Genomic DNA, 20,066 nt, shown 5'->3' on the forward strand with positions numbered 1-20,066 from the left:
ACTCTAAAATGAGGGACATCACCCTACAGTCTTTGGCCCAAATTAAACAAAAGGGTGAAAAACAGTCTGAGTGTCAGCATTTACCTCTTTCTTCTGTGTTTTCTGTCACAAAAAGAAGAAAACACAGCAGTGATGCCTACATTGTTTGGGGATTTTGGTGAACCAACCTCCCCATATTGAAGACTTGAAGAGAGATTTTCTTTGCAGGGCACTTTTTTGTTTTGTTTTGTTTTGTTCATTGTTATTGTTCCTGCTGCTTTGTTGTTTGACAGTCAGACAGGCTCTTGGGTAGCTTAGTCATACAGAATGGTGCAACTTTATATATGTATATATATATATATATATATATATATATATATATATATATATATCATCTGTATTTTATGTAAGCTTATAAAATAATAATCCTTTATGGCTTTTCAAACACCCTAAGCATTATTTTTTTTCGTATTTTATTTTTTTCTTATCAGTTACATTTTATTAACTCTGTACCCCAGCTGTGTCCCGATCCCTCATTCCCTCCCAGTCCCTCCCTCCCTCCTCTCCACCATGCCCCTTGCCAAGTCCACTGATAGGGGGGACCTCCTCCCCATTCATCTGATCCTGTTTTATCAGGTATCCTCAGGACTGGCTGCAAAGCTCTCCTCTGTGGCCTAACAGGACTGCTCCTCCCTTGGGGGGTGGGGAGGCCAAAGAGCCAGCCATTGAGTTCCTGTTAGAAATAGTCCTTGTTCCCCTCACTATGGGAAACCAATTGGTTACTGAGTTACCACAGGCTACATCTGAGCAGAGGTTCTAGGTTACATTCATACATGGTCCTTGGTTGCATGTCAGTCTCAGAAAAGACCCTGTGCCCAGATATCTTTGGTCCTTGTGGAGCTCCTATCCTTTCCTCATCAGTCTAACTCCCCTTCTTTCTTATGATTCCCTGCACCCTGCCAAAGGTTTGGTCACGAGTCTTTGCTTTGAAAACACCGCTAGTTAGAGTCTTTCCAATGCGCTCAGTAGACTCCTGTCAATGTTCAATGCGTATCCCATCTGTCTTTCAAAACGAGGATTGATAATCTTACCCCATGTCCACTCTCTTGATTATCTTTTTTAGGTGTATAGATTTCATTATGTTTATTATATCTTATAGGTCTATATAAGTGAGTATATACCATGTTTGTCTTTCTCCTTCTGGGATATTTCACTCAAGATGATCTTTTCTAGATTCCACCATTTGCCTGCAAATTTCATGATTTCCTCCTTTTTGATTGCTGAGTAGGATTCCATTGTGTAAAAATACCACAATTTCTGTATCCATTCCTCCGTTGATGGACATCTGGGTTGTTTCCAGGTTCTGGCTATTACAAATAAAGCTGCATTATTTATTTCTCCTTCCTTCCTCTCCCTCTATACTATACTCACGCCTCACACTCATGATAGATACCCCACATCTTCCTTTCTCACTTCATAGAAACTTTGCTATCCTGGTCCCTGTCTAGACTCTTTCTTCTCCTCCAAACCCCCATTTTGAGAAACAATAAGATGTTTTAATGGAAGATGAATACATTCCATGCTGCAAGAAAACTCATGAAGCTTAGAAAGTAAACAAATAAGTAACTTCAGAGAGTCAACAAAACCAGATTCCGTAGGCCTCTCATCTTTCTTTTTTTTTTAATTTTTATTTTTTAATATTAGTTACAGTTTGTTAACTTTGTATCCCTGCTGTATCCCCTCTCTCTTTCCCTCCCAATCCTACCCTCCCACCCTCATATCCTCCCTACCCCTTTCCAAGTCCACTGATAAGGGAGAACCTCCTCCCCTTACATCTGATACTGGTTTATCAGGTGTCTTCAGGACTGGCTGCAAAGTCCTCCTCTGTGGCTTAGCAAGGCTGCTCCTCCCTGGGGTGGGGTGGGGGAGGTCAAAGAGCCTGCCATCAAGTTCATGTCAGAAACAGTCCCTGTTCCCCTTATTGGGGTATCCACTTGGATACTGAGCTACCAAGAGCTACATCTGAACAGGGGCTCTAGGTTGCATCCATACATGGTCCTTGTTTGGAGAAACAATATCAAAGCAGATATTAAGACTCATAACCAAATCTCTGGCAGAATGCAGGAAATCACACAAAAAAAGGGAGGGGGGGGTTGATATGACCTGGCGAGGACAAGAGGACAGGAGTTCCACAAGGACCAAATATATCTGAGCACAGGGTTTTTTTTATGAGACTGTTTTGCCTCTCATCTTTCAAGCATATAAAAGCAGTAAGGACTGGTGAAAGACTCTCTGACAGTCAGAATTGCCTGAAAGAAGAAGAGACCAGTCAGAGTCCCTGGAAGCAAGAGGCTCATTCCTCACAAGGTCCCTGGAAAGAATGCTACCTCACCTGTCCAGTCGTCGGCAGATTGTGCATTCATATCCATGTTTCTAGCTTTTTAAATTTGATATCCATATTAATTGTTGTCTTTTGGTGATATAGTTGCTTTGGATATTTTCTTCTCCTGCAAGTAACCCCTCATTCATATTCCCTTAAGTAATGCTAATAAAAACTCATTGGTTCACAAAGTTGGACTTTATAATATTTAGTGTGCTTATCCATATACTACTTAAGGGCTGATCACTTCAGACTGAAAAATTTTTCAGTGTATCAGAGGCCTGTGGAGCACCAGGATATCTAAAGTTCTAGTCAGCTTGCCTGATGAAGGCAAGTATCAAAGAAACCTTGCATTGGGAAGTGAAGGAAAAGACCTTCTGGCCAGGACACAGGCTGGAGTTTGGGTGATGGTGTAGTTCCGCAAAGCAGAACAACATAGGAGAGTAAGGCAGTCAGAGTGGAGATAGGCAGTGGTATGTGGAAGGACCATGGCACAGTGGACTCTAGTAAACTATGGGCTGTAGGGTTATGGCAAATTCAGGAAAAAGTTTCAGAAAGTGTAGGCATACAAATCCAGAAAACAAATTTGATTCTATTCATTGCAGGGCATTTTCTGTGTTTACTAGAAATCTTCTTTATAGAAAACCAAAGTTTTCTCCGCCTACTCGAACTCCAACAGTCTCTTCTCTTCCCACTCCATCTAGCCCAGATGGTAAATGTTTTCATTCCTAAAGCCTTAGCATAATTTCTATTGAAGACTAATAATTATTAACTTTTGTTTAAATTTTTCACTTACTATGTAAGTTATCCTTACTAAAAAAATGCTTAGTCCTGAACTCATACTTTTATACCAAAACATTTCCCAATGGAAAAAATCCTCTCATTTTACAGACTTGCAAGATTGTCCAACAGAGAATCAGCCCAGAAATGTGGGCTTGTTCTTGATTCTTTTCCATCTTTATTAACCCATATGAAACTACTTCCTTACGTTTTAGTATGCTTACCTCTTTTTGTATTTTCATCCCTCAAATTTGGAACTTGAATTCTTTTAGTAGACTTGCATCACATACCAATGTTTTTACCATACTAATCCACCCACCAGCCTACTCACTGACCTTTTCGCTTACTGACATTTCTGCCTGGTCTTCCTTGCTTAAAATTTTCAGTTTGTTCTTGCTCTTGCAGCATCCAGGTAATCCTATTATTCTTAAGTTTCTTCTTTTCATATTGTCCTTGATTTCATGGACGGTTTTTGTAGAATAATAGGATTACAAGAAAAAGGAAATTCCCTTTTCCAAAGCCCATAAAATATTACAACAAAATTATAGAAGAGAATTTCCCAAATTTAAAGAAAGAGATGCCTATCAGCATACAAGAGGTGTACAGAAAACCTAATGAATTAGACCAGAAAAGAAAATACTCCTGCCACATAATAATCAAAACCTTAAGTATACAGAACCAAGGGAAAAAAATACTGAAAGCTGAAAGGGAGAAAGGTCAAGTAATATATAATGGCAAACTCATCAGAATCACACCAGACTTCAAAAGAGAAACTATGAAAGCCAGAAAGGCCTGGATAGATATCATGCAGACCCTAAGAAAACACAGGTATCAGCCCAGACTAATATACCCAGCAAACCTCTCAATCATCATACATATAAAATATAAGATATTCAGTGACAAAATAAACTTAAACAGTACTATCCACAAATCTAGTCCTACAGAAAATACTAGAAGGAAAAATACAACCCAAGAAAGCTAACTACACCCAGAAAAACATGAGAAATAAATAACTTGACAAGAGCAAAACTGAAAGTAAACAAGCACACAATCATGCTACCTCAAACAACTTCAAAAAAAGAGAACTAACAGTCACTGGTCACTAATCTCTCTCAACATCAATGAACTCAACTCTCCAATAAAAAGACACAGCCTAACAGAATGCTTGCTTAACCAGGACCCAACATTCTGCTGCATACAAGAAATACACCTCAGCCACAAAGATAGACATTACCTGAGAGTAAAGGGCTGGAAGATAATTTTTTAAGACCCAGAGGAAAGCATGAACAGCCATTCTAATATCTAATAAAGTAGACATTCAACTAAAATTATTCAAAAAAGATGAGGAGGGTCACTTCATAATCATCAAAGGAAAATTCCACCAAGAAGACATCTCAATTCTGAACATCTATGCCACAAATACAATGACACCAACATTTGTGAAAAAAACATTAATAAAACTTAAACCACAGATCCCCACACATTAATAGTAACTCCCTACTTTCACCAAAAGAAAGGTCAATGAAACAGAAACTAAACAAAGAAACAGTGACACTAACAGAAGTCATGAATCAAATGATCCTAACAGAGATCTACAGAACTTTTCACCAAAACACAAAAATTTTACCTTCTCAGGAACTGTCAGAACCTTCTCCAAAATAGACAATATATTTGGTCACAAAGCAAGCCTCAACAGATAAAAAGAAGATTGAAATAATTATTTGTGTCCTATCAGACCACGATGGACTAAAGCTGGACATCAACAACAAGAGAAATAGCAAAAAGCCTAGACACACATGGAAACTGAACAACTGTCTGCTGGGTCAGGGAAGAAATAAAGAAAAAAATAGACTTCCTAGAATTCAATGAAAATGAAAGCACAACCCAAATTAATGGGACACAATGAAAACAGTGCTAAAGGAAAATTCATAGCACTGAGTGCCTTCATAAGCAAATTGGAAACATACCATACAAGCAACTTAACAACTCACCTGAAAGCCCTAGAAAGAAAAAGAGACAAACACACCGGAGAGGAATAGATGGCTAGAAATAACCAAACTCAGAGCTGAAATCAATAAACTAGAAACAAAGAGAACAATTCAAACAATGACACCAAGAGCTGGTTCTTTCAGAAAATCAACAAGATAAACAAACCCTTAGTCAAACTAAACAAAAGGCAGAGATATACTATCCAAATCAACAGAATCAGAAATGAAAAGGGGGACATAACAGCAGACATTGAGTAAATCCAAACAATCATTAAGAATTACTTCAAAAGCCTATACACCATAAAATATAAAAATTGAAATGAAATGGACAATTTTCTTGATAGATTCCACGTACCAAAGCTGAATCAAAATCAGGTAAATAAATTAAATAGTCCTATATCCCCTAAGGAAATAGAAGCTGTCATCAAAAGCCTCCTATCTAAAAAAGGCCTAGGGACAGATGGTTTCAGAATTCTACCAGACCTTCAAAAAAGACCTAATTAAAATACTTTTCAAACTATTCCAGGAAATAGGAAAAAAAGGAACGTTACCAACCACATTCTAGGAGGACACAGTAACCTTGATGCGTAAATCACACAAAAACCCAAAAAAGAAAGAGAATTTCAGACCAATTTCCCTTATGAACATTGACACAAAACACTCAATAAAATACTTGCAAACCAAATCTAAGAAGTCATAAATGATATCATCCATTATGACTAAGTAGAATTCATCCCAGGTAGGCAAGGGTGGTTCAATTTATGGAAATCCATCAATATAATCCATCATATAAGCAAACTGAAAAGAAACACACACACAAACACACACATGATCATCTCTTTAGATGCTGAAAAACATTTCACAAAACCCATCACCCTTTAATGTTCAAGGTCTGGGAATGATTGGGTATACAAGGCACTTACCTAAATATAGTACAGGCAATATACAGGAAGCCTATAGCCAAAATCAAACTAAACGAAGAGAAACTTAAATCAATCCTGCTGAAATCAAGGACAAGGCAAGGCTGGCCCACTCTTTCCGTATCTCTTCAACATAGTACTAGTACTTTTAGCTAGTGTAATAAGACAACTAATGGAGATCAAGTGGTTTCAAATTGGAAAAGAAGTCAAAGTATCACTATTCACAGATGATATGCTAGTGTACATGAGTGGCCCCAAAAATACTATCAGAGAATGCCTACAGATGATAAATACCTTCAGCAATGTGGCTGGATACAAAACTAACTTAAAAAAAATCAGTATCCCTCCTATATACAAAACACAAATGGGCTGAGAAAGAAATAAGACAGAAATACCCTTCAAAGTAGCCACAAAAAGCATAAAGTATCTTGGTATAGCTCTAATGAAACAAGTGGAAGAGTTGTAGGAAAGAAACTTCAAGTCTCTGAAGAAAAAATTAGAAGAAGATATCAGATGATAGAAATATCTCCCATGCTCATGGAATGGTAGGATTTACATGGTAAAAATGACCATCTTACCAAAAGCAATCTACAGATCTAATGCAATTCCCATCACAATACCAACACAATTCTTTACAGACTTGAAAGAAAAATTCTGAACTTCATATAGAAAAACAAAAAACCCAGAATAGCTAAAACCATCCTGTACAATAAAAGATCTTCTGGAGGTATCTCCATCCCTGATCTCTAGCTGTATTTTAGAGCAACAATAATAAAAACGGCATTGTACTGGCATAGAAACAGAATGGTCGATTAATGGAATCGAATTGAAGACCCATATATAAACCCACATAACAACTGACACCTGATTTGATTTTTTTATAAAGATGCCAAACTCATACAATGGAAAAAGGATAGTATCTTCAACAAATGGTGCTGGTCTAACTGGATATCCATGTGTAGAAAATGCAAATATACACATTTCTATCACTTTGCACAAAATTAAAGTTCAAGTGGATAAAAGACCTCAACATAAAACCAGATACACTAAATCTGTTAGAAGAAAAAGTGAGGAAGAGCCTTGACCTCATTGGCACAGGAGACAACTTCCTGAACAGGACACCAACAGCTCAGGGTCTAATCAGTAAATGGGATCTCATGAAATGGAAAAGCTTCTGTAAAGCAAAGGACACTGTCAACAGAACAAAACAATAGCCTACAGACTGGGAAAAGATCTTTACCAACCCTACATCTAACAGAAGACTAATATCCAGAATATATAAAAAACTCAAGAAATTAGACCAACAAATCAAATAATCCATTGGAAAAAAAATGGGGTACAAAGCAAAGAATTCTCAACAGAGGACTATCAAATGTCTGAGAAACTCTTAAAGAAATGTTCATAATCCTTACTCATCAGGGAAATGCAAATCAAAACAACTCTGAGATTCCATCTTATATTAGTCAACATGGCTAAGATTGAAGACTCAATTGGCAGCACATACTGGTGAGGATGTGGAGAAAGTGAAACTATACTTCATTGCTGTGGGGAGTGCAAATTTGTACAACTACTTTGGAAACCAATCTGGTGCTTTCTCAGAAAACTGGGAATAGTGCTACCTCATGATCCAGCTATAACACTCCTGGGCACATAACCGAAAGATGTTCTACCATTCAACAAGGACATTTGCTCAATTCTGTTCATAGCAGCTTTAGTTGTAATGAATCGAATCAGGAAACAACCTGATGTTCCTCAACATAAAATGGATACAAAAATTGTGCTACATTTACACAAGGGGATACTATTCAGTTATTAAAAACAAGAAAATCATGAAATTTACAGGCAAATGGATGGAACTGGAAAAGATCATCCTGAGTGACATAACTCAGAACCAGAAAGATACACATGGTACACATTCACTTATAAGTGGATATTAGCCATATAATATAGGATAGCCATACTACAAGCTACAGTCCTGAAGATATCTGATAAAACAGGGTCAGATGAAAGGGGAGGAGGTCCTATCCGAAGGAGATGAGGGAGGGAGGGTGGGATTGGGAGGGAATAAGGAAGCAGGATACAGAGTTAATAAAATATAACTAATAATAAAAATAAAAAAGAAAAGAAAAAAAGAAGCCAAACAATAAGTAGAACCCTAAGAAGGGTTCTTAAATCTCATTCAGAATGGCAACCAGGATAGATACCAAAAGTGGTGGAAGAGAGGGAACAGAAGGGGAGACTACCATAGAGGTCATCTGAAAGGCTCCACCCAACAAGGTAATGCTGAGACCCACAACTAAACTTTGGGTAGAGAGTAGGGAGTCTTATGACTGAAGACGGGGGGTGGGGGGTTAGAAGGACCCAGAGGGGACAGGAGCTCCACAAGACCAACAAAGCTAAAAATTCTGAACCAACGGGGTCCTGCAGAGACTGATGCACCAACCAAGGACTATGCATGGAGAGGACCTAGACCCCCTGCTCAGATGTAGCCCATAGGCAGCTCAGTCTCCATGTGGGTTCCTGAGTAAGGGGAGCAGGGGTCGCCTCTGTCATGAACTCGATTGTCTGAACTTTGATCATTTTCCCCTGGTAATGCAGCCTTGCCAGGCCACAGAGGAAGAGGATCCAGGCAATCCTCATGAGACTTGATAAGCTAGGGGCAGATGTCAGGGAGGTAGAGCTCCCCCTTTCAGTGGACTAAGGGAAGGGTAGAGAGGGGAAGAAAGGGAGAGTGAGACCAAAAGGAGATAAAGGAGGGGGCTTCAATTGGGATATAAAATGAATAAACTGTAAAAAATAAAAAGTGTTCATTTCTTGTAAGGTTGGAATCCTTAAAAAACAAAGATTGCTCTACAGAAGACATTTATATAATTAGACAGTATGTGTTTCACATCATACTAACCTGTCATTATGACCATCATCAATTCACTGCACATGGTACAAGTATAAACCGTCAGTTTAAATAAATATGTGTAAATAAGCAATCAATTTACTTAGGGTGATGTTTTGCCAAAATCAACAAAAAAAATGTGCATGGTAATTGAGATAAAAGTGAGAATGCAGCACGGAAAGTTCACCCCACCTTACTGAGGAATCCACTCCAACTGGGAACAACTGGATGTCTTGCCTTTGCCTGAATTTTTAGTAATCAGGGTTAAGAGAGGTGATTATATTCAGGTACTTGACCTGAAAAGCCAAGTTAATATTTAAATTGCAAAGCACCTGCATCTTAACAAAGTCTTCTCACTTAGGCAAAAAATGTTAATAAACTAGGTTCCACCTAAATGAATAAAGTCTTTAGTATGGATTTGGATATAAAGTTTGATTAAGGCATATGCTCTTGAGATTATCCTGAGTGAAATACCAAGACGAGGTATGGGTATGGCTGTGAATAAAAAAAAACATACCATATGAGGCAGCATTTAACTCTGCTTCCCAATGCACAGGGATCTGAGAACACCATTTTTATGCGTAGGCTTTGCAAACTTAAGGCAATAAAGTTGGAGTTATATTCCTGTCTCTTTGTCTGTTCAATGTTTTTAAAGATAGTGATCAGCTGGGTGGTGATGGAAAGCAGGACTCCAAAGAATTAACTCAGTTCAGTTCCAAGGGAGTCAGAGTTAGCATTGACTTTACAATTATAATCATTTTAAAAAGAGTAATAAACAAATGTGTTTCTACAAGGTCAGGCTAGTTTCACAGTAATAAGGATACAGGCAATAGACTGACCCTGAAATTATCTAGAATGTTGCTCTTAAGAAGAAATTTTTTATTACAACACTTTCTAAAGAAGCAAACAGCCAGAAAACTCCAATATCAAGGTACTGTGTGAGAACTGTAGTTATTTTTTTAATTTTATTTTTTTTTCTTATCAGTTACATTTTATTAACTCTGTATCCCAGCCGTGTCCAGCTCCCTCATTCCCCCCCAGTCCCTCCCTCCCTCCTTCATCTCCACCATGCCCCTTTCCAAGTCCACTGATGGGGGGGGGCCTCCTCCCCATTCATCTGATCCTGTTTTATCAGGTATCTTCAGGACTGGCTGCAAAGCCCTCCTCTGTGGCCTAACAGGACTGCTCCTCCCTTGGGGGGTGGGGAGGTCAAAGAGCCAGGAACTGTAGTTATTAATGGAACCAAATGAGCACCTGGAAAACAGACTATAGTGTTTGTAAATATCATCTTTTTTTTTTTTTTTTTTTTACTCTAGAGAAAATGAACAATGAAGATGTAAATAAAAGCTAACATTTCACATTATATATGTTTGGGGATTTATATCAGATATTATATAAAATTCATTTTACTTCTTCAAAAGTATACTTCAGACTTCACTTACATTTCAATGAATGCCAGAGCTTTCCAATGTTTGTTTTCCCCTCACTGTATAACCAAAGGTGACTGGAGACTCTCCATCTTTGTACCTCAGACTCCTGTGTGCCAGGATTTATAGCTGTGTTCCACTATTCCTGTCAGCAAACATTTTCCTAAACTGTTACCAATTAAGGAAATTTGATAGTATAGTATTTTCCTGCTTGTCTCACTTGATTATTCAGTACATCTAATTGTTTCTTTAACACACTGTTTTGGCTTCATGCTTATGAACATAAAAAGGCAATATCATAAACTGAGATAACTCATGTAGATAGTGATGACAGTTATAGGAAATATAAACTAGCTAAATACTGATTGATTGCATTTTCACATGGGAAATTATATAAAATTTTAATGTTTCTGTCTCTTCAATAATTACAAAAGTTTTCTTCTAATTTTTATTTCACCTCACAAGGTACTGTACTTTCTTAGCAAAACTTCAGTATTATTCCTTGGGCATGACACATAAGATGAACACTAGGGTGCATAGAGAAAATGTAATATACATCATTCCTAACCTTTTAAGAAATAATGAGTTGAGATCCTTTCTAGTCTGCAAAATGTATTTCTTTTTACTATTTTTTAAACATGCTTCCTAAATAAAAAAAGCATAAATAAGGAAGATGAATTATCCTTTCAGAACCCATCTTGTACTCCAGGTCATTGCACTCAGCATGTGTTTTGTGAATGTCACACACTATTTCAAGTCAAAACTTAAATCAGATTCATGTATTGTGTTTTCCTGTATCAGAATTGGTTAAGGAAGCAATATATATTATAGAGTTGCTGACCATTAACAAATTCAGCCCATACAGCCAATGTGGATAGACCGGAATAAAACGCTCAGCTGAGCACAGCTTACCAAGAGGCTGGCCTGCGATGACCCTGGCATTTTCTCCAGCCACAGCAGCTCTTGCATGGCGCTCACTCATGTACTGAACAAAAGCATACCCTTTGTGAACGGAGCAGCCAACGATTTTTCCATACTTTGAAAAAATAGCTTCAATGTCGACTTTTTTGACAATGGCTGTATTTAAGTTGCCGATGAAAACCCTGGAGTTGATGGACTTGGGGTCATTCTTATTGGTAACGTTGCTGGTCTGTGTTTTGCCCGTCATGGTTGGCTCACCTTGTTTTAATCCTTAAACAAACAAACAAACAAACAAATCAGAAAATAATATAAATAAATTAAAGAGGTATTTCTGGCTTTGAACAGGTATCAAATTGTCACCTGGAAACAAATCCCTGAGTATGACTGATCATTTTGTTAAAAAGAAAATAGTAATATAAAGTAAATATAATGTAATATAAAAGGACACATCACTTGACTAAATCCTTAGAAAATTCTCATAATTAATTACATGTAAATTTTAATGCCTCAATTTTGTATACAAAACTCAGTCCCCAAAATGACTGTATGCTTAGCAGTTGTTTTACTTTTAAGTATACCTACATTTGTTTGCTAAAAAAAAAAAAAAAAAAAAAAAAGTAAGGAATAATCCAATTTATTCTGTGAAACAAACAAAAGAGCATGATGGTCTGGATGTCTAAGTCTAATGAAAAGGGATGAACACAGGCAGTGCACTCTATGTGCTCATAACAGGCACACTGATTATCTGCGTCTCCAGAAGAACCCTACAGGCAGAAGCCAACAACCTCTAATTCTATTAAAGGTTATAAAATGAAAAGAGAAAAGTTGTTAATATCAGGAGTTTGATAAAGATTTTTTTGCGTAAAGAAAGAATCAGTAGTTATTTTCTTGACATTAAGTTGAACCTATAATTTATTTTACCACAGTTAAATGTAAACAAAAAGATACATGTACAGCCATTATTCATCAAGACTCAGAAAATATGCACAGTAGAACTGGGACTTTTCCTCTCTGCCTTGTGTTTTAAGTAAACTCAATGAAGGTTTTGTTGAAGGCCTTAGAGTCCATAGACATATTTATTGAGTGTTAATGTTTTCCCAGGCACCTCTCTGTTTAGAGAAACCACTATGTGAAACAATAAACCTAGGAGGCTTACACCTAGGTGGGGGCAGTCATTGCTGAAGGCCAGCCAATTGTCACATTTTCTTGGTGACAGTTACAAACATATTTATGTTAACACTCTATTTTAAAATATTTCAGCTAAAAAATAACAAATGCAATAATGCTTAAGAATCATTTTAAATGACACTTTTCATTTGGTTGCTAATATACTAGAAGTCTCAAAGCCACATATCATGTATGCTTAAAAAAATCATTCACTACACATTTAAAAGAAGTGCTCTTGAAATCAAGCACAATCTAAGAGCATTAAAATGTTTCATATAAAACTATTCATTGTTACATCTGAGGTTATTATAACTTTATTTCAAAGTAGACTCATATATATCATTATAATGAAGGTAGATCTAATAAAACATTACACCATTTACATGAAAATTAAAGAAAATAATTAAAAGAGCTATTTTTAAAACTGACTTATATTATTCCAGCTTAGCTGCATTTGACTTGTACTTTCATCGTGAAATATCCAAGCTAGAATTGTAGAAATTAAAACTACTATTCTTTTCTAATCATTAAATTATACCTATTACATAACTCATAACAAATATTTGAAAATGCAAGAAAAATGCTAAAACATCAACTTTGTGTAATCTAATGTAGATTCCCTTTCTTACTAGTACAGGTCAATATCAGTAATACAAACTCCAAAAAACACATTTTTATTTTATCATTGTATAGCAAATGTTTTCTGAAATACCAAATCCGTGATATAGTCAAGTGTAAGCAGTCCTTACGGCTGACATTTATTTTGTAGTCAGGGCTGTGCTGGTTAGGAAGCAGTCATGGAAACTCTTAGATGAGGTCACCTGGATGAGGTCGCACTAATGGTTTGTGGAACAATTCAGTGTGAGGTTGCACTTTCACTCTGAGATCTCCTTATAAATGCCACTGTGCTACCTTTATACTTTTTTTTTTCTTACCAAATATATGAATCTCACGACAAATTTAAGACACTGAATAGAGGCAGGCATAATGATATACTCCTTTATTCTCAGAACTGGGGATACAGAAACAAGCTGACTTCTGTGAGTTCCAAGTCAGCCAGATAGAACACATTCCTGACCTACATAGAAAAGCCCTGTAAAAAAAATGATAATTTTTAGCATAATTGAGGGTACAAGGTACGCTGAAATTTGTAGGCTTTTATCTCTTTAAGAAAGCTTTGTGGAAAATACTTTACCTTCATGTACATGAGAATTCTGTTAAAATTATATGCATTATCACATCAGCATTTTCAAAAATTTATCATTGAATCAGTTGCTATTCTATTTTTCCTACACTACTACTGAATTATCTAACATATGCACCTCTATTATATAAATTTGTGGTCCATGAAAGAAAGATTCTCACAACCACAACGACATAAAACCAAACGATGACATGGAAACCAAATGACTCAAATACCTATAAAACAGGTAAATATAAATCAAACATCTGTTACTTAGACAATACCTATGATTGACAATCATCTCTTAGGCAAAGATTTACTAGGTGAGATGCAAGAACAATTAGATTAAATAAAGCTCAAGCAGTGAAGAGCTGTGGCATCTGAAAGAAAAAGTAAGGCCTTGATTTGTCTCTTTTGCTGCCTGGACAGGTAAACAAGGTACATATGCAATGAACAGTTGGTAGTAGGGGTTATTGCAAGCACACATTGTAGGCTCAGTGACATGAGAAGTCAAAAAGAAGACTTCAACGCTTCTGAAAAGGCTTCAAATGATGAGGTAGTCTTCTTGAGACAAGAGCTATGCCAAAAAAAAAGGCGAAGTCTGTTGGGAGAAGACCTTGAATCTATGCTGATAGCTAAGACTGCAAACAAAGGGGCAGATATCAGGTCATGATTATAACGCTGTTGAAAATTTGTGAGCTGGTGATGTAAAAGGCTAGGAATAACGGAGACTTCCAAGGAGCAGCAGATTGCCAACATTGACTTCGGGTCATTAAGATTGACTTGGAAGAACTGGGTCTTAGCACTGGGGACAATTAATCCCTAGAATTTTCATTGGGATCATCACTGCAAAATAAAATAAATATAAAACCACAAACACACAACAACAACAACAACATAATGGTCAACCTCTGTAGCAATCCAAATGCATATCAGCAAAAGGCATACACATTCTTTAAAAAATAGAGCTTGAATAATCAGATACATGAGACTTGCCATCTTAAGGATCCAACAAAAACCTCCTCCTATAGTTTCGTCAGTTTACCAATAGAAAAAAAAATTAAAGATGAACCTAATGTTACTTTTAAGTTTTATTTATTATTTATATAGTTTTCTGCCTGCATGCCAGAAGAGGACACCAGATCTCATTAACCATTATCTGGGAATTGAACTCAGGACCTTTGGAAGACTAGTCAGTGTTCTTAACCTCTAAGCCATGTCTCCAGCCCCCCTAATGATACTTTTAAAGGTGAAAACTCTTGTTTCTAAAGTTTGAAATATATTCAATGAATATATATTACAGATGACAGGTCTCTGTGGAACAGATACACAAATTTAAAGCTGTAGAAATATGAAATATCCCAAATGTAGTAAAAAGGGAAAACACTGAGGGGAAAATGTAGTAAATAGCTTCAGAAAGCTGAGTGAAAAAGATATCAGGCTGTTTATCATAAATATATCCAGAGTCCTAGAGGGACTTGAAGAAAATATTCAAAAATATGATGCCCCAATACTCCTAAATTTCATAAAAATGATAATATCAAAGATCTGAGAATCTGAATGTATTCTGAGAAGAAAACATACAAAGAGAACCACATGAGATACATCATAATCAAACTACAGAAGGCCAGTTTTCTGAGGAGCTGTAGGCATTGAAAGCCTGCCTACATTCTGACAGAAATGGGGAGGAGCAGACAAAGATCCTGTGACTACAATAGAAACATTGAGGGAGGAATGAACTGTTTTCAAGGGAAGCCCTTTTGTTTGCTTCATTTTTAATCAATAAGTTTGCAGGGAACTAAAGGATTTGTGAAAAATGCTGTGAAATAATAGATAAGATTTAAAGCACTGCAGCCCCACAGAACTTTCTGTGAAGTCCATAGCTGCACCATCCCAAATGAAATCTAATTAGTGTACCTGGATTCTGAGCACTTGAAATATTGCAAGCATAATGTGGGGACTGAATTTTAGACATTTTACTTAATTTAAAAAAGGTTATATTCTACTGGATCGATCCACTCTAAAGATTACCTGGATTTTGAACTTTAAATCATTTCAACGTATATTCAGAAAAAAAAAATATTCTTGTGACTTAAAAATTTAGGGCTCTGGTGGTATTAGGTATATTTTAGACAAGCAACAAATAAAAAGTTCAAATACTTGCTATTAAATAAGTGCTAAAATTACTAATAATTTTCATTTTCAAAACAGAGTGAGTCATGAATCCTCTAGAGATCATAAATAGCAAGAATAAACATAGCCTTTTAATTTGTATTGGAAAGTCTTATCCTCGATTTTGGCAAGGTACATTAACTATAAATTAAAAGCAGCTCTAGTGTGGTATAGAGAAAATATTTTCTTTGAAACAAAGTAGCACACAGCTATCTTTCCACAAGGTTTAGTGGGTTTTAGTTTTTCAACCAAAATTTCAGAGTCACTTAGATGCTCGCTGAATAATGAGCAAACAACAATAAAAGAACCAATAAAAAATTAAAAATTAAAAAACACAAATATTCAGGTACTCAAGAAAGTAACTTAACAATAGTAATTCAACTGACACTTAAGAATTCAGAAAAGGACTAAGAGAATGCACAAGAATGAATGAGAAAGAATATACTGTATTGTAGACCCTAACACAAGTAGTCTGTTGTCAGTATATCCTATAGGCACAACACAGCAAATACTGCAATAGAGAAAAATTAAGCATGTAATTCAGAGAATGGGAGATAGGGTAGGAGATAGACATAGGGAGAGAAAGAGAAAGGAGAGAGGGAGAGAGCACACACACAGAGGAGAGGAAGAAAGATAATATTCATCAGAAAATAAAAAAGATAAGGTCTTAAGGTAGGTAAAGTCAGAAGTGCTCATTAACTGTCAGCATGTCGTAGGCAAACAGCTAGTTCTAAGCACACATAAGCATATATTTGTTTTCTAAAGATTTTAAACTACCCTGTACATATTAGATTTTTAAAACTAAAAGTAGTTGGTATAAGATTACTTATACTCATGATCAGAAAATACTGAAACAGATCTGAAATAAAATAATGTACTTATTTAAATCTATGGTCTTTGAGAAAATAAAATGTGCTGGATTTATTCTTAAAATCATGTACAGTTTTGAAAAATGTATTTTAGTTTTCCACATCACTGACAATTTTTAAGTAACTCATAAGAAAGAAATTACTTAATATATGCAAAAATGGCAAAGCAAAATATTTATAATATTATTTTATGAAAAAAAAATCTGTTGTTCTTTTGGCAAAGGGAAGCTATTAGGTAGTGGCTCTGATATTCGTAAATATAAAGATCACATCTATAGTAAAGGATTAAGTCTTAAGCTTCAAAACACTTTACGGAATATTCAATGGAATACTAAAAGCATATGTAAATTTTAGTAAAGATTTAGGGAAAATGTAAATTTGAAGGATTATACATAAATAGCAGAGAAAAATATAATCTCACTCTGAACATACGTGGAATTTACAATTTCATGTTTTATCAGTTTTAAATTCTTAGAAAAACATAAATTACAAAAAAAACTTAATTCAAATCCATATTTCTTGTATCATTGCATATGGTAGTTTAATTCAGTGCCATGGGATCCAACACCCTCATCTGACCTGTGGGGATGGAGCATGCCAATGATTCACAGACATATGTGCAGGCAAAACACCCATACACAGATAGATAAGTAGATAAATACAATTTTAAGAAGGAAGAAATTACTAATGCAAAATGATTTCTCAGTAACAGATTTGTATCTCTCAGAGCAATGTGAAACCAAACTTGAGAAAGCCCTATAATTTACACGAAGATCTCCAGTGGGCATCTGAATACTAGGAAGCTTACCTCACTGTAGTTTAGAGACGGTTACTACTTGCACAGAGGGCTTCTATCATTTATGTCATATTAAACAGACATAGCTTTTTGCTTAATTCATTATTTTTGACACAATTGTCACTAAAGAGTTTCAAAATAAACCCTACATATTAATTATTCTCAGAGCATACTGCTTTTTAAATTTTCAAGGATTATAACATGGAGATAAGTCACATAGTTCTAAAATAATTTCACTACACTCCATTTTCACTAAAGAAATTTAATTGCTTTGGCCAATATGATGAACACAATTTTATAAATGAAGGTAAACTATTTGTACATCTGACTTTTAGTTAATTATAGGGGAAACTGTATATATAAATAGCCAATGTTTTCAATGTCCATACAGTGATTTTTAATGACTGTTAAAAATAAAACAGTCAAAGATTCTGAAGCAAGAAAAAAATCTTTGTGGTAGGTTAACATTTATGAGAGGCTCTGTCATAACTCAGCCCTAGGAAATAGGTTTTTCCTCATTGTGTCAACTGAAAATTTATTCCCTCTTATAGCTCTATATCAAGATTGTTTCTATTTCTTCCTTATATACCAAGCTTGTAAAGTCCTTTGCCTCATGAGCAGCTATCTAAATCAAGCACAAGAGCTTCTATATGCTGAAGAGGTGGAGATGCTCCGTCTGGCAGACATGAGCATGTGTGCATGGAGAGTAGAAGCAGACTTGAGCATCAGAGAAATGCAGGAAACCTGTCACCATTACCTAACATGATCTGATTTTAAACTTCTTCATAGCTTTTGAGAACCATGTCAGAAGTAAAATAAGCTAAATACTGAATTAAGACACTTACAATGCTTATTTCAAATGGCAGTCACTATTTGAAATGACATGTAAAACATTCATTCATTCAAAACATTTTATCACCTTTGTACACAATATACAATACAGGAAAGTAAATGCTATTTAAAAATAAGAATGAAGCGGTTCCCTCTAATAAATGAAAGAAAATGTTTCGTTTTGCCACAGCAGTTTCCAACATAATTGTGATCACTGGGTAGCTATTGTTTACTTGGTAGCTCTGAAATGCATTTGACAGAAGAAAATTGACTATCACTTAGGATCATGAACACAAACTGCAATGACCTCAGCTTTAGAAGGATTTATACAGAAAAGCACAGGTGTGGCAAGTATGTGTGTACAGTTTTGAGGCGTAAAATTCCCAAAGCCACATGATCCTTAAAGCACTGCTGATGTTCTCGTCTATCTTCACATGCAGCAGGCACATTGGCTGACTAGTCTTAGTGCTCACTCCCTGAAGTCTACAAAACAATTATAATTATATTATATTACATATAATGGCTACTTCTTGGGCACCATCTGCTAGAACAGTTAGGGCTTTTGAGAGAATCCTCTCATCTGTCATAATGCCCCTACATGTTAAACCATGTTTCTTTCTGAAGCAGCCGACTCGTGTATACCCAACTTCACACACAACAAAATGTCACCCAAAGCTTTGCTTAAGGGCATTCACTGACTATTCCCTTATCAAGAAAAAACTGAAATTGCTATGATAGATAGATAGATAGATAGATAGATAGATAGATAGATGGATATAGATATAGATGCATATATATATTAAAACATAGCAATTTCACGTGTTGCAACTTGCACCCCACTGTAATACCTTTGAATGCTGGGACCATTATGAGGTGATTAAATTAAAGGAGCATACCCTCATGAGTGTGATTAGAAACTTTACCAAACTGAACGGAGAGAAACTTAAAGCAATCCCACTGAAATTAGGGACAAGACAAGGTTACTCACTCTCTCCATATCACTTCAACATAGTTCTGGAAGTCCTTGCTAGGGCTGTAAGACAGTTGAAGGAGATCAAGGGGATAAAAATTGGAAAGGAAGAAGTCAAATTATCACTATGATATGATAGTATACCTGAGTGACCACAAAAACTCTACCAGGGAACTCCTACAGCTGATAAACACCTTCAGCAAAGTGGTCGGATATAAAATTAACTAAAAAAAAAAATCAGTAACCCTCCTGTATACAAAAGACAAAAGGGTTCAGAAGAAAATTAGGAAAACAACACCCTTCACAATAGCCACAAATGACATAAAGTACCTTGGTGTAACCCTAACCAAGCAAGTCAAAGACTTGTATGAAAAAAATTCAAGTCTCTGAAGAAAGATAGAAGAAGATATAAGATTAGAAGAAGATATCAGAAGATGGAAAGATCTCCCATGCTCATGGCTTGGCAGGATTAACATAGTAAAAATGGCCATCTTACCAAAAGCAATCTACAGATTCAATGCAATTCCAATCAAATTGCCAACACAATTCTTTACAGACCTGGAAAGAAAAATTCTCAACTTCATATGGAATAACAAGAAACCCAGAATTGCTAAAACTATCCTTTACAATAAAATATCTTCAGGAGGTATCTCCGTCCCTGATCTTAAGTTGTACTATAGAGCAACAGTTATAAAAAACTGCATGGCACTAGCATAGAAACAGAATGGTGGATCAATGGAATCGAACAAATAGATCCATACTTATCACCCTGCACAAAACTGAAGTCCAAGTG

At 35.9% G+C, this 20,066-nt stretch overlaps 1 protein-coding gene across 6 annotated transcripts in view; it reads right to left on the reverse strand.

Annotated features, from left to right (window-relative positions):
* Ralyl (RALY RNA binding protein like) overlaps positions 1–20,066 on the reverse strand; it is a 776,281-nt gene that overhangs the window by 433,186 nt on the left and 323,029 nt on the right. For all 6 annotated transcript variants that reach the window (XM_055603255.1, XM_055603250.1, XM_055603251.1 and 3 more), the window contains one exon: positions 11,277–11,555. In XM_055603255.1, coding sequence (XP_055459230.1) covers positions 11,277–11,532 — 256 coding nt within the window. In that variant the 5' untranslated portion in view covers positions 11,533–11,555. The remainder of the gene's footprint in view (positions 1–11,276; positions 11,556–20,066) is intronic.

This window comes from Psammomys obesus, unplaced genomic scaffold (assembly GCF_907164565.1).
Source record: "Psammomys obesus unplaced genomic scaffold, mPsaObe1.curated_primary_1811, whole genome shotgun sequence".
Lineage (NCBI taxonomy): Eukaryota > Metazoa > Chordata > Mammalia > Rodentia > Muridae > Psammomys > Psammomys obesus.